Source organism: Amphiprion ocellaris, chromosome 10 (assembly GCF_022539595.1).
Source record: "Amphiprion ocellaris isolate individual 3 ecotype Okinawa chromosome 10, ASM2253959v1, whole genome shotgun sequence".
In the NCBI taxonomy this organism is placed as follows: domain Eukaryota; kingdom Metazoa; phylum Chordata; class Actinopteri; family Pomacentridae; genus Amphiprion; species Amphiprion ocellaris.
In genome coordinates this window covers 1,516,353-1,542,949 of record NC_072775.1, presented here as the reverse complement: position 1 = coordinate 1,542,949, position 26,597 = coordinate 1,516,353, and the positions used below count along the sequence as shown (strand labels likewise).

General features: G+C 39.8%; 1 protein-coding gene across 3 annotated transcripts in view; it reads right to left on the bottom strand.

Moving 5' to 3' along the window:
• Nucleotides 1-26,597, bottom strand: part of LOC111582448 (cadherin-18-like) — a 208,900-nt gene that overhangs the window by 159,274 nt on the left and 23,029 nt on the right. For all 3 annotated transcript variants that reach the window (XR_008603032.1, XR_008603033.1, XM_023291120.3), the window contains exon 2: nucleotides 23,305-24,646. Coding sequence is in view for 1 of the 3 variants with exons in the window: in XM_023291120.3 (XP_023146888.1) it covers nucleotides 23,305-24,180 (876 nt within the window). In the remaining 2 variants the exon portion in view is untranslated. The remainder of the gene's footprint in view (nucleotides 1-23,304; nucleotides 24,647-26,597) is intronic.

The window sequence follows — 26,597 nt, the reverse complement described above, 5'->3', positions numbered from 1 at the left end:
TTTTTTTTTTGAATACACAGACTATTGTGTTGAATTGGTAGACAGCAATTTGTACATCTCCCTTAGAAAGTATGCTGTGATTTCACATCAGATTACAGCAGCAGTGATAAAGAAAAATAAACTTCCTAAACATAGTCATCCAATAGCAGAGTTATGGGAGTTCATTAAGAGAGTTTCGACAGCTACTGGGCAGAAAGAAAAACAAAGTGACAGCAAGAAGATTTAACAAACTATATTAGCTTCTGGCTAACACTTTCCTGGTGTTAATTAGATTTAGCAGAAAAAAGAGCAACACGTTCCTTCCAATGTAGTCTTCCTTCTCAATTCTGGAATGTTTAATATTAACTGGCATTTCAGCGCTGGTTTGATCTGCCATCTTCTACGCTGGAAATCTTGCTTTCATCAAGCCATGATAGACGTTTGCCACTGCTCTGCTATGAACTACTGAAGGAGCCTTGAAAATAAAAGCAGACCGGATTGAAGCTGTGAAGTCCATATATAATAAACAGTGCTTATTTTGAAGGTGAGAAGAGAGGTTTTTTTTTTTTTTTTGCTCCCATACTGGCTGTAAGCTTCCATCAGGTTTATATTTCACAAAGGTATGCCAATGGATTTATCTTTTTTATTCTTAATCAGATAAGTTTTGGGCCATATTTGGGAATTTCTATATTTATATATTAACAGTTTGCCTTAAAAGAACACATCTGTGGAAGCTCCATGTTAAATTTATGGTGTTTTGACATGAATAAATAATATTCATGTTATGTATTTCATCACTGACTTTGCTAGCGCAGGCTACCACATGTAGCTGGATTTATGTGGAGGCTGTGGTGAAGTGTGGAAATCACTTTTTGCAACCTACTACACATTTTTGTCCTTTAAACCCCGGAGGTCCCTGTATTGGAACCAGGCTGCATCTGTTATTAAAAATTCAACCTGCTGACACTTTAAGAAGCTTGTTGCATGTGGTGCATTCACTGAGGAGGCTGCTTGAACTACTGTGACTAAAATAGATGCGGCATGGTTGAGCTTCATTTCTGCTGCATCGAACTTGGGGGGTTGCACTTAAGGAAAAATTCTCCTTGTCACTGGCTCATTTTTATGAGGATGGTGTTTAACCCATATCTTACAATTGTAATAAGAAATGCAATGATATTTTGTTAACATCTCACTTAAATTGTAAATTGTCTGCACTTACATGTCACTATTCTGCCCTAGCAGTACTCAGAGTGCTCCTCACTATATCTATTCACACATAGTAATGGTGACAGAGCTGCCAGGTGGTTGCGTGCCATTGGGAATGACTTGGGGTTGGACACACTGACTTAGACGACCTGCTCTTCCACTTGACCCCACAAAACAACCTTTGTTGTTCTGTTTGGCCTTAAAGTTACAGAGCTTCACTTGCTCAGTTTGTGACTGACCCAATCCCAATCTTCACCCGAAAGCCGAAGCTCTACTCCAGGGGTATTCAACTAAAATTCAAAGAGGTCCAGTCAGAGAAGATTTATTAAAGTAAAGGTCCGGAACATCATAATGTCAAACTTGAATTAGTGTGATATATGTTGATGTAGCCTAGTAGTTTTACTAGCATCTGCATGTAATCAATGACTGACCTTCAAATCAAATAAATTCAGTAAAGACATTTAGACAACATTTATTCATAAATAACGTTGGATATAACTGTACATCTTAAAATGAAGTGCAGAACTTGAAAAATAACTGACTGAACAACCTGAACCACCTATGTACATTGTTAATAATACCTAAATCTCAAAAAAATTCAACAATTGAACATTTTTACATTTTTTCCTGTCTTATCTCACTCCCCTTATATCCCTGCAGCTTAATGGGAGAACTGAGCTACAGCTTGTCCTGACAATATTTTTAATCATGGTCTGAAGGGTGTCAGGGTCATTCTTAAACACATCTGAAGCTCAGTGGTAAGTCTGGAACCATATTTAGTTTAGATTATGTTCATAGCTGAGGAAGCTTCTCCCTCTCGGTGTCGTCTTATTAATTTTTCTATTTTGTCTGTCCTCTCGTCTCTCCCTCGTCTCTCTACTGTTTTCTGAACACAGAGCTTCGATGTTTAGCGGCTGCAATGCAGAGACTTCATTGGCTGAATAGCGTCACGTGGGATGTCTAAACTGATAGCTAATTGGTCTGTGTGTTTCCTGAGCTGATAAACTAATGCCGTAAACACTGGAAAAGCTGCACCGGTAAAATAGAAGCAACCCGTCAAATTTGAAATCCTGTTACAATTTACTGATTACAGGTCCGGGTCCGTAAGAGACGGCGTCTGGGTTCGGATCAGTTAGTGACCCCTGCACTGCACCCTCACAGACCTGACTACAGCTGTAGTTCTGAGTGTGGCAGTTTGTCTGGGCTTCAAATGGTATAAAATGAGGAAAGAGACACAGTGTTATGGTAGCACATGCTGCTTGGAAAAAAAAAAAACTTTAAAGAAGGAATTTTCAACCCCATTTCATTTCCATTCACAGTTTGATCAGCTGCTTCGTATTCGTGAAAGTTTGGTGTTTCTACATTTTAGCAAAATATCTGGAAAATCATGAATGTCTATAGATCCTTCATGGGGGTTTGACAGAAAATACTTCCAACTCTACAACTAATCTCATCATCTCACAAACAACATTCCAAGCCAGTCCATTCCTTCATCATCCATGCTGGATTTGTGTAGATATGAAGATTCATAGACAAGATGCATAAAATCACAAAAAAGTCTGAATCAGAGCCATGATGCATTTGGAAATTTCACATTGGATGATCAAGGCCACAAATGTTACTTTAAACAACACTGTGTAAGGTCTGTTCCTCAGTTCTATCCTGTAGTGTTTATGGCACTAAGCCACAGGTTCACAGATTCCCAATGAAGATGTTAAGCTTTAAAAAACACCTCCAAAAATGTTTCATAAACAAAAAGGCAAATCCCTAAAGCAATTGGCTACTTTAGTGAACCCTATTCAAACAGGAGGAGACTGTGTTGGGGACTATTTTCAGTAGTGATCAATCTACACTGGAGCTCTAGAGGATATATCGGTGGCAGCAGGATGGTGTTTGAGTCAAAACAAACTGCAGCATGTGTGTCAAGGTAATGACAGAACATGTCATCTGGCACTACAGTGGGACTCTGAGTAGCTGTTGAGACATAATAGAGCTCTGTGGCACAGAGGAATAACATATATCAGGCTTTGATGCCAACTCTGTGCTTGTCAGTCATGTGCATTCATTGTTGGTTTGGCTGTGCACATAGGATTCATTAGAAAAAGGAAAAATATAGAATACTGTCCGTTTTAAGTTTCAGTGTGCTCATCTATTGTCTACAGTACCTAATAAGATGTAGATCTTCCCTTGTTTCACTGAGTCATTTCCATAATAACCCCATCTAATGGGATGTCATATAATACCCACAATTTAAAAAAGAATTCATGTTATCACTTTTTCCTCATACATATCTATAATAGTATAAACTGGAGTTGGTCCCTATAGTCAGGGCTCACAGCAGAGTGGAGAAAAATCTCTAAGAAAACAGCTTTTAGAGCGACAATGAATGCATCCTACCAGCATTCTGCATGTTCCCAAAGCATCATATGTCTTATTCCTCCGTGGATTTGTTCGTTTGTTGCTAAAAAACTGTGAAAACACAGAAACAGAGCCACACTGTTGCATTTGGAGACATATTCCGTTATAATAATAAACACTGCAGTTGATTCCTCTCAGCAGATGGGTAAACATGGCGCTGCCAGACACAGAGCCGGGAAATACAGACCTTATTTCAGAATGAATTATTCGCAGGTTTTTACTGACTGAACTTGTTAATGAAAAATACAAACAATGGCACAGATGATTTAAAATATGAGCTGTAGTGTTCCACCAGCTTTCCAGTAAGTCCTCATTTAAATTACTCATGGGAGGTTGTAACAGTTAAGGAAAGAGGACCTCAATGGAGAACACAGCACATGCAAGCAAGTTGGATAAAGACAAGGTTAACTCCAATAAACTTAGAGGGGCACTGCACAAGAAGAATACAAGGAAGATTATCTGATAAATAAAGCAGAAAACTGACAAATAAAACAAGGGACAATGACTGTAACTTAGTGCCAGAGCACAGCATTTTAGTTAGTAAAGTAGTTGGAAATTTGCATTTGTTTGGTGTAAGAACAGTGCTGGTAAATCTTTACACACATTCCAGTTGACACCTTGGTTTTTATCTGTAAATTAACAACAAATTATGTCACATTGTTAATAGCAGCGCAAATGAATTCCACATGGTGCCTCATCAGTGGGGGGGGGATAGTTGTGGTTGATTTAAAGCCTCAAGGCAGCAAATCACCACATAATGTATGACGTTGCGGTTAAGTCCACCATACCAATGTGTTGTGTTACAAATGATGCTTTTTTGGGAACTGTTTATTTCTTCTTAAACTTTCTTATTTGAAAGTCTAAAAAAGGTCATCTGTTTCTTTAAATTCAGTCCTGACTGCAGGAAGTAAAAGAACTTCAGGTTGATATAAACTTCTGCTTTGAATCTACAGGTACATCGTAGGCATGGCATAAGCACGGCAGAGCTGTATACCCCATGATGCCAAAGATAATGTTTAAGTAAAGGGAAATATAATATGTAATAGACTGCAAATGTGTCTGGCTTATCATTGTCCTTGCATTGAGCCCTCATGGTGGGGTGAGTGTTCAGTTTTCTTGCAATGTCATTTGTTGGATCCAAGAATCGCCTGGTTTCAACAAGAACAACATACACCCACTAACAACCTGTGGATGCCAATTTATCACACAACACAAAGGCTCAGCTATTTGCATATAAATAACAGCTGGATCTTAGAGCATGCCGAACCTGAAAGCGTCTGTCAACGGAGCGTCGGGAGCAGTCTTTACCAGCAGAAACATAGAGTCAAACATCAGTAGTCGATGGCAAACTAATGCCCAAGGTCTGGTTAATCTTTCACACTGCAGAACTAGAACTGAGTTGGTTCCACAAAGTCAAGCACAAGTGTTAGCAGTCGTTACTGTGGGCCGTTTCTAGGTTTCGAGGCTTTAAACACATCGTTAATGGGCGTATCCACAGTTCAGACAATACAAACACCCACTCACAACTGGCTTGGCTGTAAACTGTCAGATTTACACAAAAAGTTCAAAGTTATCTGTTCTCACTCCCTTTGCTTTGATTAATAATCCCTTCCGAACAGAACATTGCTCTACCCTTTATACTTCACCCATACTGTTTGGTAAATAATGCACATCATAAAAGCCCAGTATGAAATACAGCACAAAAAAAGGGCAAACGTGAAACACTGCTAAACGCTGAAAGACACATTTCACACTGGTGGGCAATTAAAACAGCCTGTTATAATTTAGACTATTTTAGGCTCGAAGCATGTATGCTAATCAAGACCAATGAGATCCACTGATTTGGTCACATGTTGGCTGGAAGGTGCCAACCATGAGCTGGTTTCTGGTGTCTACCTTCAGAGAACATTGCAGAAATTGGTGTTTGTGAATTGTTACTTCTTACTACACATAAATAGCATGATTTAAAATGTGTTCCAGGCAACTATGGGTGATAAAATTAGACTAAAAACTTGTCTAAGAAAAAGGTTGAAACAGAACAAATACAGGAAAGTTCCCTAAATAGTTTCCAGATCATGAAAAAGATCTGAGTGTTAAGCTGCAGCCTCACAGTCACAACATCTCAACTCCAACAAGCTTATACGAGTGTTTTTTGGGCGATGCATGAGACAGCACTTTCCACTACCATCATCTTCAAAACACCAAATGAGGAAAATATCTTTCAAAAGAACGCCGTTCGCACATCTAGTAGAGATTCACACACGGAGAATCTTTGACACGCAACAACGAAGGTGTTTTGAAGGCTTGTGATGAAACAACGCCTTAATGACACAACGCAAGATAACAAATGACTATTTTCATTTGTCCCAATGTGTAGATCTAACATTGCGTCTTCACTGGGTCCTTTGGGTGAGCAGTGTATGAACCTGTCTTACATCTGGTGTAGAGATCTGAAAGTAAGTATCTGAAAATCTGAGGACAAGTTCTAAATTTCGACTTTCACATTGATGAACTCAAAGACACCCACATTGCCCTGAGGATCATTCAACATGAACCATTTCTTCTTTCATTAAAATATTTTCTAATGTATATGTAAGTCTGTTCACAGCCTCCAGTAGTTTTTAATTATGACAGTGAAGCCTATTAAAATACTACAAAGGTGATCTGTTACCTCTGTTCTTGGTTTAATCAGCATTTTACATGAATGCTCAGGTAATTTGGTATCAGATCAGTTTACCACTGTACATCAATCAGGTGACTAAACCTGTCCAGCAAACCTTTTTCTTCTTGTAGTTTGCCTCATCCAGTTTTATTTTTGTCAAATGCCATGTCTGCTAGTTAATAAATGCCCCAAAAACATCTGGTTCAGTGTTGCTTTCCTTCCTGTAACAAGCTGGGTCACATCATTAACGTGTATGTCAGGTACTTGATGTCATTTTTCTGGGAAAACAGTCTAAAAATTTGGCACCTCAGTATGCAAATTCAAGTAATAAATACAAATTGCATGAATCTGCGCCGCACAATTTACATCCAGTGCCAACATTTATCATGAGCGAGCGTACGTGACAGGGTGGCGGATGGCTGAGTAACACGAGACAGGAGGCCATAGTTCACATCCTGTCAAATATCTGCAATTAATGTATTAGTCACCGTAATATAACTACAGCTTTGCCACCATTTATTTTCTGTGGTAACAGTCTTTCCAAAATCTTATCTTACCGCCCAATAGTTGCATGGCAAAGGATGTAATTAGGAGTGCTTGCACCATTCTTCTCCAGTTAGAGGGGGTACATTTTTCTCGACAGCTTCTATTAAAAAATTGCTAATAGATGTGCTTGTAAACAGCACCTAATTACGTTCCACCTCCTCCACAACCAGCGACTGCAAACACTGTGAACTGCAGACCCTGATTAGAGTGAACTCCCCATGTTTCTTTGACTGTACTAACCCCAAATTACAGCGTGCTGCTTGATGGAAAGGTCAATTTTACAGCAGCGCTGCAGCCATCTGACAAGATCACTCCCAGTTAGTCAGCCAGAGGATGGATTTGTAAGAGCGTGTGTGTGTGTGTGTGCGTGTGTGTGTGTGTATAACTGAAGCTACTTATGCCATTATTTATTTATTAATATGGTAGTGATGCTTGGATTGGCTGTGTTCCCTCGCATGGACTAACCCTGACTGTGATGCACATTTAAAGTATTTTTCATATTAATTAGTTCACGTGAACCTCTGAAATGTAATTGACTCGCTCCGTTATCATGAATAAACCAGTTAATAGAACATTTTTGCCTCTTCACTGAGCAATTACAGCTGGCTTTTAATACAGAGGGCAGAAATTATGATCCAATCGTGAATATTGCCGCAGCATTTAGAGTTTAACGAGACGGTTATCCAAAGTGAAAGCAGGAAGGAATTTTCCTGCCAAAGTTATCCTCGTTTATTGGAGTGAGCCTAAAATCTTAACCGAGAATCTCATAAAATGTGGATGAGCTTAAACATGTTTTTCTGTTCCATTTATGATGTTTACATGTGTCAGCCCAAAATTGGATTACTGACTAACCATGTTCTTGCCACAAAAAGCTAATCTTCCTCCAGGCCAAGTGGAGTTAGGAGGGCTTCAACATGTACCTGCATTTCCCTAAATGAAGAGGATGACATTCTGGAGTAAAATCGCAAGTATACTGACATATTCACTGTTAAATTCTGTCTTTTTGTGTTGAAATCTATCTTTTGATCAGTTGAAGTTTAGCACCTAGTATTTTACTCATCCTTTTATTGTTGTATAGTAACTTTAGATATTTGTTACAAGCCAGTAGAAAGCAGGTGTATTGTCAAACTATTCGCATAATGTGTGTTTTCTCCTATATTTAGTGGTGTTTTTGGACTGAATAGGGATAGTTATAGTGGGACATGCCTGGTTCAGATATAGGCATCCTCTATATGCCTGTTGTCAGTCTTCTGAATGCTGCCAGAACTGTTCAGTCACACTAAAGTATAGACTCTAAGACCTCAGCTATCAGCCAGGAAAGGTCTTGACATATCTCTTATTCCTGGAATATGCAAGTTGGAAAGATCCAACTTTTCCAGCACATCTCCCAACAAACGGTCACCTTTTTCTGGGTTGTTCCTCTCCTCTCTGGATTCCTATTGGTAGGTTCTCAAGACTTGCCTTCTTGGAGATGCTCTGACCCACTTGATTTGACCCTCATATTTCCTCGGTGTTTTGCACCTGCTCATTTTTCCCACAAACGACACGTCAGCTACAAGAACTTACCTCGACTATAACTCAGATCTCGACATACACACGAGGTAATAAACAGTATTCACTTCATCTGTTATTGCTCTCAATGGCAGATGTTACTTATAACCTTCAAATATTTATATGCAACTTAATATGCCTGTTTGTGAAGGCTGGATGATGCAATCCAAACAGAAGCATTTGCAAGTGCTTGTGTTGATGTGATAATGTCTGCAGTGTTATTAGACGTTGTTTATTAGTTTTAAATCACTTTCTGCAAGTACAGATTTGCTCGCTGCTGCTTCTGCCAGTGGTGATGTGGTAGGGACCATTATAAAGGTATTTTATAGTAGCACTGCAACCATTATTGGACAGTCACATTTGGAAATGAAGGATTAGTGCTCCTGTAAGCTTGCATGACAGAAACAACCAAGTGCTATAAACAATATATAAGAAAACAATAAATGGAAAAATAAACTCTGCACCATTTTAAGTTGTCATCTGATGTGGTAGTGTCAGGTCACATGATCTCTTTAAAATGACTGGCCTGGCTGGGAACATAAGTCCACATTTACAGATAGCCCTTAGACCCTCAACCTGATTGCTATGCCAGCCAAATGGTTTAACCAAGGGTTTTAAATACCATCACTAAGATTTAAGGTATTAATACTGCTAAGCATGTTTGCCAAGGAAGTTTATGTTGATTTTGTAAGAGCTTTTTCAGTGCCAGTAGAAATTTTTAATGAGAACAGTGATTTTGGGGACAAACTGATACAAAAATTGTTAATGCATCTACATCAAACCAGGCTTCAGTCTCGGCCATTGCCAGTAATAATGTCATTAAAACAGAAAGATTGGTTAAATCACTCCCATATTTAATTGTTTCCATCTTTCAGGCTCTTTCAGGATGTTATGTTTTCATGTATATCACACTGATAATGACAGAGCCATTAAGTCTGTTGCTCAGATAAGCCAGGTTTGCAATTACACTCCGATTGCACATTTGTCTCCAAATTAAATGTTTTGTTCAAATATTATTAATTATGATAAAAACTGTGATTGGTTGTCTGTCTCTCTGTGTTGGCCCTGTGACGGACTAGCGACCTGTCCAGAGGGAACCTGCCTTCGCCTTAAGTCGGCTGGGATAGGCTCCAGCTCTCCTGTAACCCTACAGAGGAGAAAGCAGTGTGTAGAATATGGATGGATGGATAGCTAATATCTACTCTTGGGAGATGAGCAGCTGAAATTTAGTGAGGAACATCTGTGTCATATTTTAGGGCTAAATCATATCTGTCGAGGATGTTGACAGCGCTGTGAGCAGAGGGACAGTGACCATGTCAGTGCTCACTGTGGCAAAGGTGTGTGATCAATCATTTACATAAAGAAACAGAGACGAGGAATTGCTTGCAATTGACATCTGGGAACCTAAATCCAGGAGTAGACCATGATTTCTAAAACCTAAGGAACATTCTCAGAAAAGATTAAAGTTGTCTCTGCAATGAAAGTATGAGTGAAGTCATGTGTGCAAGCTGAAAAGCCTGGAAACCAGACAATCCCGTGGCTTAAAGTAGGAGCTGGAGTGGAGATAAAGAAACTTTTCACAGGATGGCCTGGAAGAAAAAACAGCCACAAGTTCACTTAGAAAGCGTTTTAAGCCTTTTAATCTTCTCTTACAAGTAGTCATGTTTGTAATTTACATGTAGTGCTGTTGACAGGTAGGCCAAAATAAAAAGTCAAAAAATCCAAAAGTAGGAAAGAGAAAGTATCTGTGCCTAAGAAGTAAAATTCACAAGTAAAACTCCTTAAAATCCCCAGTAATAGCAACTGGGTTGTCAAGCCAACAAACCTAACTAAACCAGAGAATTTCAGTCTAAAGGTCAGCCTTTATCAGTTTAAATCTGATGCGTTGGCTTCCTGCCTCTGGCATCCCCCGTCTGTCGGAGTGGATACTGAATCACAGAGAATCTGTAACCTCTGTCTTATTGCCTGTTATTATACCTCAAAGGCTGAAAGAAATGATAGCAGTCTCCTGCAAAGGCAATGAAATCAAGACAGCTCAGTGAATGAAGAGAAAAATATGGTGTCAGTGGTGTTTTCAGGGAGACCTGCCTGGATGTAAGAATGTCAAAGAAATCTAAGCAGCGAGTGGCACTCTGAAGACTTTCCCAATAAATCTCTTCAGGTGGGCAGCCAGACTCAATCAAGTGTGAGGTCAAACATGAAATTTGATTGACAGAACAAGGAGGTTAGAGAGGGAATAACAAGATGGGATAAGTTCACAGATACCTGGGAAATTTCACTTTATATGCTTTGCTTCATCGCTTGGCCACTGACATGTTGCCACTTCTGAGTTTGGTGTAAGAGGGGAAAGGAGTGAAAGATAAAATAATCCCCTTCCAGACATGCACTCCATTCTGTTAACCTGACTGGGTCGGAACATGTTTCATGTCTCAATGAGCACCTCGGTCACTTCTCCATGAAAGTCGTGCTGCCAGTCTTACTGGGTCAGACCTGGCGACATTTCCATCACTGTGGTGGGTTTGTCTAAATGAAGCCGTTAGGAGCATTAATGTACAAGTGACGTATGTCTAAATAACAAGATGCTGTCACTTTGACAGACTGATGAAGCCAGCAATGTGACATGTCTCATGTCCGAAAGGGCCATAGAGAGAAGGACTGAGTGATTAGGCATACTTCAGAAAGGTGTGAAGCTCAGCACAGTGTCAGGACTCAGAAGCAAAGTGTCTCACATTTACTGCCCTAAAGGAATCTTTAGACACAACTTTCCTTCAAGTCTTATTTTTTTCATTTTCATCTCTACTCTCCCGCTCCCCTTCCACTTCTTGCCTCACTGTAACACCTTTCCTTTCATCATCACTTCTCCACCCTCTTCTCTTTACCTCACATCACCTTGACTCTCTTCTCTTTTTTGTGCTTTGACTTTCATCTTCCCTCTATTGCTTTCATCCCCTCAACCAGCCTCTCGTCATCTTCCCAACACACCTCTTCTCAACTTGTCGTCACTTCTTCTTTCCTTACAATTTTTCCTCTTTCTTTCATTTGCTTGACCTCTTGGAGTACACCCACAAAAGGTGATGTTCACGCTAAAAACAGCACTGTGAAGAGGGCGGTGATGGTGGGGAATAAGGCTAAGCTAATGAGGCTCATCAGCTAAAAAGTACAAATAGTTCTTACACTAGCACACCGTACTGACAGTTAGGATTCAAGGCATGACTGTGAGAAAATCACAGAATCTTGCACATTGTTGATCACTTGCACTCACTTTGTTCATGATGTTTCAGTCATTAAATCCTCAGAGTGACTAAAATTCCTCCATGCTAGAGGTAGGTTGACCAAAACCTTAGTAAGTAAATACAATGAAGAATCTATCTATCTATCTATCTATCTATCTATCTATCTATCTATCTATCTATCTATCTATCTATCTATCTATCTATCTATCTATCTATCTATCTATCTATCTATCTATCTATCTATCTATCTATCTATCTATCTATCTACCTATCTATCCATTTATTTATTGTGGGTATAAGTCTGCCATTGGCCGATCATTTCAGTCGGTATCCTCTACCCCTTCCACTATCTGTGTGTTTCCATTTTCTTAGCAATTGAAAACAACAACAGTTTCCAATCAGCAAACTATCACACTGAAAATTTCCAATTTTGCCAAGGATTTGGATGCACTTAGGCAGCCTTGCTATTTTTTCCAGTTAATTATTAATATAAGTCACAACGTTAATCTCCCTGTATGCAGATGTCATACCCATCACTATTTTGAAGGTGCATCCTTTGTGTGTCTTTAAACCAGTCACACAAAGAAACCAGAATGTGGATTCTTTAGTTTCTCTGAAGGCTTCTTAGGCAGTACCCCAAACAGGATGCCATAGCTCTTTAAAATGATCACAGCGAGAATCATCTCATATTCCATTACAACAAATAAAATTCTGAATTACACCACGTACCTCACAGTAATCTATCAGGAATGTGCTAATGCATCTGCTTCATTGACCAACTCAGTGCTGGGGCAGTTTACTCTACTCTCAGTTGAGTCAGACGGGAACATTAGTTTGTCAATGATCCTGCATTTCTTTCATCAGAGCCACCAGCATTAGCACCCCTGCTACACAAACACTTTGGTTTCATTGAGATGAATGAGGAAGTTTTTGTCTGTAGCCATAAGGGGATGAAGAAGACAGCCGACGCCTTTCCTGTTGTTGAAAAAAAGGGCTGGAAAGACCACGTGTGAACATTCATATTTCACCTTAGTGTGGATGTAATTTCATCCTCTTCCCTCCAACTGGCTCCCACACTTGCTGCGGTTCTCATTTGTACTTCCTATTTTAGCCTCAGCTTTCCTTTTTGCTCCGCTATCTCCTTCTATACTGCTTTTTACTCGCCTTACTTCACCTGTGCCTTTCTACTGCCTCCTCCCCTTGAGCAGAATGGCTCTCTCCATCAGTCAACGTCAGTGCACACTATATGAGTTTCTGGGTGCCTGTGTGTGTGTGTGTGTGTGTGTGTGTGTGTGTGTGTGTGTGTGTGTGTGTGTGTGTGTGTGTGTGTGTGTGTGTGTGTGTGTGTGTGTGTGTGTGTGTGTGTGTCTCCACATATTTTCAAAGTGGGTGCCAGGCCTGCGCTTCAAACCTCCCTGTTGTTATGCTCAGAGCAATCAATACAAAGCGAGGCGTCATCTGAGTGAGAAAAACCGTAGCTCAGCTGTCACGGCATCCTACAAAACAATGACTCAGTGCACCTGTGTAGCTCAGAGTATATGTACGTCCCAGTCTGTCTTCGTGTGTGCTTTATTTTTTGCACTTTAAGCAAATCTATTTCCACCTTTAGCGGGCCAGCCATATAACATAACTCTCTCTCATACACACACAAATGCAGAGACACACAAACAGACTTAAACTCCCCCGGGGGCGTCACACCCAGCTCAAGTCCTCACCTTCATCAAGAGCACAGTGTCAATGTCACGCAATGTCACTGTCAGGGCAGATTAGCTCAGCCTCACTGCATCCAAGCATCCCAACTGGCCACTGTACAGGCCAACCAATGGCCACTCGCTGTCTCACCACACCAGTGATCATCAACTGGCGGCCCATGGGCCGAATCCGGCCCGCCGAACCATCCAATCCGGCCCGCGACTGGATTCCAAAATTGTGAGGATCAAAGAGAAAATATCATGTGGTCCACACTATTAAGGCAACTGAAAACAACAATAACTGAGACTCTTAACTATCAGTAATCCCCACCATTTATGACTCTATTTAGGCTACATGCCCAAATGAGGACAGACTCGCTGCACTGTTTAACATTTATTGTTTCACACAGTTCTTTTTTTTAACATAACTTTTCCTCATGCCCTTACTTAACATTTGGTTTTTATTTCAAAGTCTCAACAACAAGCTTCAAACTAGTAGACTTCTCAGGACAAAAAAAGGAGGAAAAACCAACTGGCATAACTTAAAATAGAATGGTAAATAAATACTAACCTGGTACCAGAACAAAACAGGTCACAAATAATAAATAAACGTTAAGTGGGCTATAGCGATTTCAGATCACAAGGCTGAAATGGGCTCCTCACACTGCTTAATGGCTGAAGTTACATTTCCCCTCTGACACCAACTTTTTCACATCAGGCTTGGCCGCTGTCAGACTTATGCGCAAACAGTCCTCCAAAGACTGGTTTGACAGTCGGTTCCTCTCGTGTGTTTTTATCGAGTTCATCTTGGAGAACGCAGCCTCGCAGGTGTAGGTTGAACCCAACATGGTGAGCACATACATAGCCAGCGTCTTCAATGTGCCATAGTCCTCGGGACAAGACACCCAGAATGCGCTCAGGCTTTCAGCACCACGGAGAGCAGCCTTCATGTCGCCTGCTGCCTGGAGAATTTTATGGCAGCTTGTCTTTGGTCACCATAACAACGACCGTCCTTGAATCTGTCTCTCAGTGTGACGTAGGACCACCGATTTAGAGCCAAGAACAAAGATATCTCCACGATTCTCTCACAATAGTTATCTTTTGTCTGGGATGGCCAAAAATCTCACAGTGTGGTGTGGTAAAAGGCAGTGAGGCTGACCTGACACCAAATTTGTGCCATCTGCTTTCATTACCAAAGACTCAGGGCATTGCTGTTTCTTCCCCATCAGAGCTCTTGACATTGTGAACATAGATCACTTCCTACATATCAGCTTCTACTGCCAGGAGTGATTTTGACTCCATTTTAATTTCTAAGTTAACTAAACCCACACTGTCTGCTGCCAGAACTGGTACTGGTACCCTAAATGAAAGACCTGTCCCTTACATCATATGCACATTTATACTCCATATGCTGCGATGAAGTGCTAGTTAGCAAACAAGTCACTACCATTCCAAGTAGCAGTAGCATGACTGCCTCCTTTTGGAGGTGATCAACTGAAAAAAATACTATTATGTCCTGTAGAAAAACATGTTTTTAACCCTTTGATGCACAATATGGGTCAAAGTGACCCATATTCAATGGTAAATGGCTATCTCTTGACTCATATTGTGCATCAAAGGGTTAAGAATATCCAAATAGCTGAGTGTTGACGTACTTTAAATAAACTTTTTTTTGAAATACAGAGAATCCTATAGGGCTACAGGGCTGACTGGAATCACCTGGAGTGAATAGGTAAGCAAATAATGAGCAAAAAGATTAATAGTGAGAATAACATTTGTTACTGAACTGGACAGGTATTGGTTTTATTTATACTTTCTCTCATGAGTTTGTACAATAGTTTAATTGGTTTTAATACTATGCTTTATAAATGCATGCTCTTGGTCATATAGAGTCCCATATGTTAAAGCTGTAGGCCACTGGAAAAATGTTTTTACCTGTTGATTCCTCTTTTTCTTCCTCAAAAACAAGCAAAAACAAAACTACAAATTCCTTTAATTAATTATTATATCTTTCATCTTTTCTACTTGTGATTTATGGCATTATAACTGTGTCATACTGCACAGTAGACATTTTTGAGTTCTCTCTACCTCTAGCTACCGTTGTGCCATTTCCATAGAAGAGCAGGATTTTACATTGCAGTAAAAACTGAGCCCACAGTGAGCCCCGTAATCCTATTCAGAGTTAAACAGACGATAAACTAGGACATCTTTTATGGCAGGGCTACGACCACCTTGTGTAGCGAGCAAAATGGGAATGGCCAAATTCCAAACTGGAGGCACCAAAACAATTGTCCAAAAAAAAAAAAAAAAAAAGTGAAATAAGGATTGTTACATCCATCTTTTATATACAGTTTATGGGTAAAACACAGAGAAAGGCAGAGTTCAGAGCTCTACCCACTCATGTGAGTGTTAAGACTATCAGTACCTTGCCAGAAAACGGGTAATTGCCACGGAACAAATTACTGCTGGTTTTTCTTTTCAGTCAGCAGATTACCAGTGCAGTCGGTGGCGTATGACAGACAGCAACCTGGAGAGCATTAGCAGACCTGCGCTTTGGAACAAAGCCAGTGCCCAGTAAATAGACATGGTCAATCCCCACTTCTTAAACTGAGGGCAGGCTTTTACCGTTTAATCTAGAAAGCTTTACTACAGATACATTTTAGGACTCGGTTTAAAAGGTTTGTTCTGTCCCTTGTGTTACTCCCCATCTGATTCACAAGATAAATAAATTTTAAAAAATAATAAAATTTTCCCTCTTTCCTTTGTATTAGCACTGACGTTCTTTTAGTAGTGAGAAGGTTTTTGGTAATAGTTGCCATGTTTTTAAGTAGACTGCACTGATACATTCTGTTTCATTCAGTTTGGTTGTTATTAGGCTGATCAGGACAGTTGTGCTATTAAAGAGCTCCCATATTATTCTCTAAATACACACATTCTGTAAAAGATTTTAAAACTGTCATATTAAATGGCACTTCTGTTTGCATGTTTTCCAAAGCTTCCACCGTGCTGGATTAGGTTTAAGAGAGGCGGAGACGCTGTCATCGCAGTTCGTGCTTCCATAATCACATACTTTCACAGCTTGTGTGCATCCAGCTTCTGAGAGACTTGTCCTGGAAATGATCCAGTGTTGTTTTTCTTGGATATTTTAGGACAAAAGATGTCTGGATGCTGAAGTAAAAACCGGATGAAATCAGTCCAAAGAGTAAATACTGTTATTTGTTTTTTAAACCCTAAGGGCCTTTTAATCAGAGTCTAAATAGTGTTTAGATCAGTAGTTTTATTAGCACTGATATATGTTCCTAGACATCTTTTTTAAAAAAAGTTTTTTTTAACCCAATTAAATGCAGTTTTAACACACACTGATCAACCATGACATTAAAACCACCTGCCATGTTGAAGTTGGTATCAGGTACCAAGATGTTAGCTTCAGATCCTGGAAGTTGCAAACTGGGGTCTCCGTAGATTACATTTGTTTGTCCAGCACATCCCAGAAAGGCTTGATCAGACTGAGATATCTGAAACTTGAAGGCCAAGTCAACACCTTAAACGTTTGTCGAGTTCCTCAAACAATTGCTGAACAGTGTTAGGGAGCATTCTCCTGCTGAAAAAGGCCTCTGCCATCAGAGAATATTGTTACCCTAATGGGGTACACATGGTCTGCAAAAATGTTTCAGTGGGTGGTATTGTCAAGGTCCACATCCACATGAATGCAAGGACCCAAGGTTTGCCAGTAGAACATTCCCATGAGGATCATAATGCCTCAGCTGGCTTGTCTTCTTCCCACTTCCTGCTGCTATCCCTACCTCCAGGTCCACATGATGTAGAAGAAAACGCACTTCATGAGACCAGCCACCTTCTTTTGTTGCTCCATGGTCCAGTTCTGATGTTCATGTGCTCATTGTAGCCGTTAGCATTAAGGTTTACAAGAATCTGTGCTACAGCAGTTGTTCAGTAAGATCCAGTTCTTCTTTGTTGAACCACTTTTGGTGGGTACTAACCTTGGCATGCTGCGAGCACTCTACAAGGCCTGGCATTTTAGAAACACTGTCATCCAGTTATCTAGCCATCACAATTTGAGTCTTGTCAGTGTCCGTCAGGTCTTTATGTTGCCCATTTTTCCAATCATAAGAACGGACTGTTCACTCGCCTCTAAAATACCTCATCCCTCGACATTTGTCATTGTAACCACATAATCCATATTATTATTATTATTCTCTTCATGTTTCAATGATGTTAATGTCGTGGCTATCCGTGTAGACGTCTAGCTGTTTGGTTTGCAAATCACAAAATCAGCAGTAATAGGCAAGGCAATATGAAAGATAGTAATGTTTTTATATGCAGTCTTGACTGGCAGGAAGGGGCTGACAGTTTTATGTTGCAGAGCCACTTGCCCAGTCATCTGTAAACACTGTACTTACTCTAACTACTTCCCTGCTCTAATCCCATTCCCAATATGCATCTCTGTGTGCATGTGTTCAGCTATTATGCATGCTTTTAGTTTTTCCAAGACAAAAATTAACAGTGGCATGGCAGGCTGCCAACTGCATTACACCTACTCCAAACATACAGCGTGCACTGGAGTGAACTATTCAACAGCATGCAGTAAACAGACAGCAGCCAGCAGGAACAAATGAGGATATTCTAACTGACAGCCAGTGTGCTTTACATCCGCTTAGGGTGCTAAGTAGGTAATCAGAGAACATATTTCTGAGGATGTGCCTGTAGACATCTGTTTACAGTAAATCCTGTATACATTCAGCATTTTAGTAATCTGATTTCACCCTAAACGACTACATTTTAGAACCATAGCTTCTTGTATTAACTGTTTTTACAGAAGACCTTTGGTGAGTTTGTGTGTGCACTCCAGTAAACTGAGGTTCGAGCACAGCCAGACAAACAGCAACAATCTTCCAACTAACTTTATTAAACTGAATTTAACAAACACAAACATCCTGTGGTCAAAGCAGACTACTTTGGGGTAGTTTCGGTTTTAGTGGAAATTTGGATGCAACAAGTTTCAATACAAAAACACAGAACTCCATGTTATCATTTCCTTTCCATCCATTTGCTCTGCTCTTACGTATCCAGCCTATGATATATCACATACTAGTAAAATGTGAATTTGAAAGGCAGTAATAAGAAATTAACATTAACCAGAAGACAGACACATGGGTTTGTTCTACTCCCTGAATTTTCCGATTTACCTGACACTAGAGAAATCAGCTTACCTGAGAAAGCCGGCTGTTAATTCAGTGCATGTAAATGTGCTATGTGCTGCTGTTGGTTTAAACAGCTGTTTTATATTCCGCTTTCAACCACACTAGGTATAAATAGAGAAAAATAGGACTGTTGGCGGGCAGAAACTCTGAACAATTCAGTGCACAGCTATGCAAGATGTCATTGACATTGGAACGACAATGAGGTGCAGACAACCCATGATTAAAATACTCTTAAACCATCTCATGAAACCTTTTAACTTAAAGGAAACATAGTTATTGATTGTAGATCAATGGGCAAAACCTGGTGGACATGTTCACCCATTGAAAGTTAAATCAATGTCTCAACAGAGTGCAGAAAGTTAACTTTTCAATACCTGCCCCAATAAGGCTTGTACACACTCATGGCATTTATAAGTTTTTCATTATGTTTGCTTGGTGCAGTGTGGATGCAGCAAGAAATAAAACTTTAGGTGACTTCAGCTAGAACAGCTCTGAAGAATGAATGGGAGTCAATAGAAACTCTGCCTAAGTTCTCTCCACAACAAGTGAAACTCTTTTCATGCTCTTACTGACATTCTTGGGAAGCCAAAACAAATAAAGTTTCTGTAAAAGTTCTGTACGAATGGAAGACTGTAAGTAGGCCACGTACTCATGTTCTGAAGAAACGTGGAAGAAAAGGTACAAAAGCTCTTCCTCTGACTGTGACATCAGAAAATGTATATCAGGACAGTTTGTTCACTTGTTCTGCTCCATGTTAGGAACAGGAGCTGAATGGAAATGTTCTTGCTGGAGTTCATTTTATTCAATTCCCTCCACTGGAGAGGATTTGTCAGACTGTATGTGACCGTCAAGAAACTCATATCTTCAGCAGAACTGAGCTCAATTAATGCTGTTGGAGGTATTCAGAGAGCAGTCTGTTGATAGTGATGGCGCTCAATACAAAACTGTACAGACAAAGGACCAGTTTTTGTAGCCATAAAGGAGTGTTAACAGTTTGTCCTTTGTAACAGTATTTTTTTTAATGCCACTCCATTATCACACTTGGAATGCACTTGAGCTGTCATATTTATTTTTTAAATGAGCCAACACCAAAGAAACTCAGAGGTGTCCAGCTGTGTCTTATTGTGTCACTTCAGTCTGGTTTTATGTAGTACCATATGATTAACACACTCAGTACGATTAGGAGTTGCAACACATTTTGCTTTTTACATGTTTTTTTTTACTTCATTTGGTCTGGATGAATGACATCTTCCCCCTGCCCTTAACCCTAATGGTAACCATTTACCATCTTAACTGAAAAGGTTATAATGCACAGACATGACATGCAAAGTGTACCTGGATGGGTATTCTATCCATATGCAATTCCATGATATCTAGCCAGTCTTTTTATCTTTTTTTTTTGATGCAGTCACAGACTACAAATAGGATGGTTTTATACAGTGTGGAAAGAATTAAGATTTTCCACATTCAGAAGAAAAACAATATTTAGTTTGTTTTGTAAAACTTGCATCGAATGAATGAGATATGTACCTGAAGATAAACATTTTTGGATGACGTTTTGTTAAATTACTGCATTTTCTCTTGAACAACCCAAGTTATATAATCTCTGGGTTGATAAGGGTACTGGACTGGCAGGAGAATCTTGCTCCATACTTTTACTGCGGTATTTCACCACGATAGTTACAAAACGGACGTTGTTCAAATCCTCCCCATTCTAGGACTGTTTGGAATAGAATCCATAATTTGTTCCAATTGTTGCATTTAAAACAAGCATTAACTTTTCTTCTGGTATAACTAAGGCATTAAAAATAGACAAAAGGATGACGATGTGAGGCCATCGTTCCAAAAGTTTAAGCTGACCCAGAAGTGGATTTCTCATTAGGATAGAGCCTAAACACACTAGCAAACGCAAAAAGGAGTGGTTCAAAAAACAGAATAGTAGGTTATGGATTAGCCTAATCAAGAAAAAAGGGATTACATAAACACCACTTGACGAACAACCAGCTTTCAGTGCAGCATGTGTACATACATACTCTGCACTGAAAGAACTGTTTGTACATACAGTATGTATTCACCTTCAGTGTATAGAAAGTGGTACATCTCTCAGTCTATCAACACACTGAACGGTTCTTGGTGCACAACGAACAAGCTGCATCTGACTGATAGTGAATCTATTCAACCAAAATCCAAGATGTGTTTTATCATCAAAAGGGTTGGAATTTAAAGTCTATAGTGCAAAATGATCCCACTGCAGAACATTTCTTTGAATCAAAGAAACACTCAAGCATTGCCAGAAATTTTTAAGCATATGGAGACAAATGTTAGTGTTTCTCCAGTAAAATGCTTTCAGCTACATGATGACAAATGGATTGCACAGTATGAAGCTATTCCCACTAACTGGATTACCACCCCTTTCAGGGCCTTCCACCACTCAAGAACATATAGCCATTATATCTGGAAATGAATGTACAAAATGTGTGCAGTCTAAAAGCTAGCATTCTGGTAATGTAATGACACTTGCTGCAGTCGAGGTTTGTGTCTTGCCAGAGAATGCAGTGGCTGTTAAAACACTGACAATTGCAAGGATAAGCCATTCTATCTGAGTACCACACACACTTGTGTTTTTTTACATTCATTACATTAATCCTTCCCTCAGATCTACACAGAGAGAGACTTCCCCTGGTCGGTTGTACTGGATAATAGGCTTAGGCATTTTTTTTCTTGATTGTCCCTCTGAGGTTGCTCTCTAACAGTTTTCCTCCGAAAGGATATTCAATGTTTTCCACTTCAAACTGCGGCTCTGCATTTATTTGCATTCTCCACAGAAAATGTGTTTTGACCTTTTTTTTTTTCTTTTTTCTTTTTTTTTTTTTTTTTAACAAAAAAAAAGTAGTCAGAAATAACAGCAATTACAGCGCTGGAAGCCAGCGGTTACTGTGAAGCACTGATCTGTGTGAAGAAACGCCAAAAAGTGTGGGACTTTGTTTCAGTATACTGCTATATCTAATGAATAATACATGCAGGATACACAGATAATATTACTGCAAAAATAATAATGGTTACAGCTGAGATGCACAGTACTTTTTAAATCTGTTGAATGTTCTGTTCAAATGTGATGTGGACCATGCACAAAATAAGCAAATATGTTAATGTTTGTTTGAAAATCATACTTCTACTGAAACTACTGGTTTGAAGTTAGGTCTTAACTCTAAAGGGATTTTCTTATAATCTGACAAAACCAAAGTTCTTACTTTTGCCCCAACTAGCAGTGTCCTGAAGGTGATGGAAAGCCTTGGTTCTTTATCTTCCTCTGTTAAACCTTCCCAACCCTAATCTAGGTGTCTGTATGAGCCAAGTTTTGAGTCCTGACCAGCATGTAAATGATTTATTTCCCTGCTGTTTCTCTCTGCTTAAGAGCACTGCTAAACTCTCATCCACTCAGAGAAAAACGTTCCTGCTCACAATCGTCTTTACTTTTTCTTCATCAAAAATAAATCATCTTCTTATATAGGGATTGCTTAACTCCCCGTCCCTTTGGAGAAATAATGAGCAAAAGAATAAATCAATCTAAGGCAAATTATCCCGTCTAAGCTGAGAATAACACAAGAAAAAAAAGGCATCGGCTTTTGAGAGCTTATTTTCTCCTTATGGTGCAGTAAACAGACAAATAATAGCAAAATCAAAGCTGACAAGAGGTGAGGTGAGGTCCATTCTGGTCATCAGGGTCAGCAGTCTGTCACAGAGCTAATACAGAGAGGAAGACAACCTCTCATGCTCACACCTACAGGCAATTTAGAAGCATCAGTTAATCTAATATGCATGCTGCTCAGGAAGAACATGCAAACTGCACTCAGAAAGGCCCCAGCAGACCAGGAGGTTTAAACCAGAACCGTCTCACTGTGAGGCAACAGTGCTAACCACCGCAGCACTGTCCAGAATCTTTCTTTTTCAGACATTTTAAATAAATATGTAGAAAAATTCAGACCTCCACTAGAAAGGAAAGTATGTGCTGAGCATACTAGCAGGCTTTCCACTATATTTACCATTTTCTTATTCAATTCACCACGATCTGCCTGCACCTGCCCCCAATCCCCCAGCCTCACTCATTTGCTAGATTATCCCAGCGCTAATCTCTACCTATTTGTTTTGTTTGACTGCCTGCTCCAGTTTTCCTGTTTTCCTGTTGTTTGCCTTCTCTGGCTGTCTTCAGGTTTCCAACCTCGTTTTTGAACAAAGATCAAGTAAACTGTCTTCTCGCTTTAACAGCTGCTCTCAGAACAATTACCAAATTTGATACAGACACACACAGCAACGCAGCACAACAGCAATTAAACAAATGTTTCACCAGAAACAACAAAATGTGCAGATTCTACAGTATTTTGCCAGCAAGCCTGATTTTAACAGGTTTGTATGTGAATGATGGAATGTGAATTTCTGATTCTGAAAATGTGCAATGACAGCAGGCATTGCATGTGGTTTCCCTTTCAAAGACACTTTTGCAATTAAAGTAATTCAAAAAAGGTTGTGTTCTGAGAAGAAATCTACACATGAGCATTAAAATGCACATCATCTTAACTGAAGGGTTCTAAATACTGATTTAAAGGATGTTGAAGCATCTTCAGCACTTACAGAGAAAATGACAGCAGCACAAGGAACAATATTCTGCATTTTTTCTCTCAAACTTATGAAGTAATATAAATTAAAATTGCATTAAATATTCTGTGCTCAACACATGTTCAGGAAGTAGATATCTTAGCACTATTAACTGAATGGGAAGGAAAACAATCTTTCGTTCTTACCTTTCCAATGTACTGAGGTTCAGGTCCAATGTGTTCCTCCAGAACAAAGAACTGGTTCCAGATCCAGCTTCTCTTAGGCCAATGGTGGGAATCCTTGTCTGTGTCCAGCAGCTTGGTCTGGTTCCTCTGTGTTGTAATTGGTGGTCTGGAGTTCGGGTTGTAGATCTTCGAGTTAGATTTGGCATTTGTGTTTGTTTGTGGAGAAGACTGGGTTTTGGATGGGGATTTAGGACTGGATAGTGAAGCTGGGCTGTTGTGGGTCCTGGGGTTCATAGTACCAGTTGAGTTAGACCTTTGATTATTACTGGATGGTGAAGATAATTTAGGTTTGGGAGCAGAATCAGTGTCACCCTCAGGTCCGATCACAGCCTTGGACTTTGGCTGCTGCAGTGACCCAGGCCTTGGCTTTGGGTTGCTTTTTGCAGATTGCTTTGGACTGTTCATGTTATTTGTTGCCACCTGATAAGAATTTGCTTTGAATGCCAACCCTTGCCTTGGATTAGAACTCTGTTTGGGTGCATGCTGTGGCTTGAGTCTAGTGTTTGAGCTTGATGCGGGCTGGGAGATAGCCGATGAAGAATTCTTGTTGGGCCCATGGTTGTCTGGAACGTTGTCAAGCCCAGGTTTGACCTGAGACTTGGTCTGGAGGAGCTGGCTTGGCTTCAGTGCAGACATGAGTTTGTCAGGACTGGTGCTTGGGAGCGGGGTCGGTTCGGACGGTGACTTGAGCCTCGGGTCTGGGTGCAGGCTGGGGGCGGGGTTAGTGTGAGGGCTCAGATTGACCTGGGTCCCATAACAACTCTGGGAGACGACACATAGGAGGACTACCAGAGGACAAAGACAGGAAACTGCAGCCACGCCGGCTGGAACTCTCATTGTAAAGAAAGAATGGTCTGGAAAGGTCTTGTCCTCTCACCTCCGCTGTGTCATACCACCACTGGTATACACACCCACAAACACAGTCAAACCCTTACAGTCCTGTTCACAGCGCTGGGGAGCCTGGAGTGTCCACACGGTGTGGTCCAAACAATCATTCTGTATAGTTTCCCAAGAAAAGTTACAAAGAACTCCATAATCTGGTTGACTGCTTTAACTTTGTGTGGATGGTAGATTTTCCTTACTATGTGGTAGTTTTCTTCCTCCCAACATTGTCCCAACAGCTGAGGACCAAATCAACATGCAAGTAGCTACAACCACTCCACATATTCCTGGTACTGAAGTCCGAAGCAAATGTTTTCTTCAATGCCATCTGTGGAAAGACTGAAGTCCTCGTTCTTCATGTTGAAAGCAGAAAGTCAGCAGCTGATAGGTGGGTCAGAAGCTCATCAAAGGTCTGCACTTCCTGAAAGAGAGAAGATGGAATCAGAAGTGGTTTCTCTTTTTAAACCTTGTAAAGTACAAAAAAGTGAGAAGAACATACAAAAACAAGCCCTGGACATGCTAATTTACAGGGGCTCCATTTTTGGCAACCTTTAAAAAATTTTATTATTCATAGAGGGCTAATTTCAAGACACTAATTGTAGCAAGTCAGCAATGTTGCTTTAAATAAACAACCAACAAAAAGAATTGCCTTTCAGAGTGGAGTTTCCTGACCGTTTGTCAAATCAGACTAAGCTCTGATTAAAGACAATGTTGTCAATTTATCTTTAGCCCATTAATTTTTTGCACAATGCTAATTGCCAATTTGCACAGGATGAAAGATCTCTGTAATTGCTTTCCAAATTTAACAGATGGCAGTGTGTACTCCATTTATGTGTTGTTTTTGTACCAAGTGTATTCCATTTTTGCAACCGACTAACAAAAACAAGTATATATGGGGGGAAAACAGGCTTTGAAGCGCAGTTTTAGCAGATGGTCGACAGTGGCTTTGCTCAGTGACATCGTGATCAGGAATTCACCACAAGTGATTAGAATGCTGAACAGAATCTATGGCGTACTGTCGAATTTCTCATGCCTTTTTAATGACATGGATAATAATACATTTCTTTGTATTTTTACCATTTAAAGATGGGATTTTAGAAGATATGTTTCAGCAAAAATTTTTTAGATCAGACACTGATTCAGTCATATAATAAATTCCAGCAGATGTCAACTTGGCAGCCAGTGTCAACATGTTCTCTGTGTCTGCTTCAAAACAGAAGAGAAAAGTACATAAAATAATCCGTCTCACTGTCTGTCCTAATCTCTCTCTCCCAAATGTCAAGATTTCTGCCTCAGTATTGTTTACTTTGCCCATTCGGCCTGTTTCTGGTTTTCATCTCCTCATTTCCCTGCATTTCTTTGATCTTTTCCACTTTGTACCATATATTCTTTGACCATTAGCTTCCCAGACAACCTGCCTCATCAAATCCTCATTTTGCCGTGTTGTCTTTGTCGTGGAGTTGTGTTCTCGCCATGCTGCCTGTAATCTATAACTCATGAGGTAACCTGATAGTGGCTTCTGTGGTTGCTGAAAGAAGAGAATGAGTTATATGTGCTCAGAGCCCATGCTGCTAGCGTTGCTAAAGATTTTCTCTCGAATCAAGATGTTCACTTTAATAACATCATGTAGGTTCTACTGTGGCTTGAACCCACAATTCCAATGCACTGATTGTTTCATAGTTTTAAGCACTTTTTAAAGCATATTATTTTCATTTTACAATTCCCAGTTTTCTATCCATCTTTACAATAGGAGGGCATGTAATACTGAATATCTTATTGTGTTTTGCCTGGGTTATAATTTAGCCTTTCTTGTGGAAACAACAGCAGCATCTCCTCAAACGGTTTAACTCTGACCCATCTCAAATCATCAAACTTTTAGAATAATTTCTGCTCCACCATCTCAGGTTTGCCTGAAATTCCTGAAGCATAAACATGAATTTTTAGTGAGATATTTGATTTTAATTTATTGTATCAAATATTTTCATGATAATAAAAAACTGAGAATTTTTTTGATGTTTGAATGACAATATCTTAGAAGCTATTGAAGATAAAAGCCTAACATTTTAATTGTTGTTTTTCAATGCACTGATTCAGAAACTGCAATATTTGATTAGTAGATTGAATAATCTCTGATGATAGGTGAAGTCAACTCGTGATATTTTCTGAACCATGCCACCATAATATTAAACACATAGAATGCTGTATGAAATTTCTGGTCACATAAAAAGATAAAAAACGCATTTCCATCTAACTCTAATAACAGATTGAGTAGGCATCAGAGTGTTCCATGAAAACAAAAATACAGCCAGAATCCAGTTAGAGCACAGTTCTTGAGCTGCAAAGCAGTTCTCCAAATACAGCTTATATATACA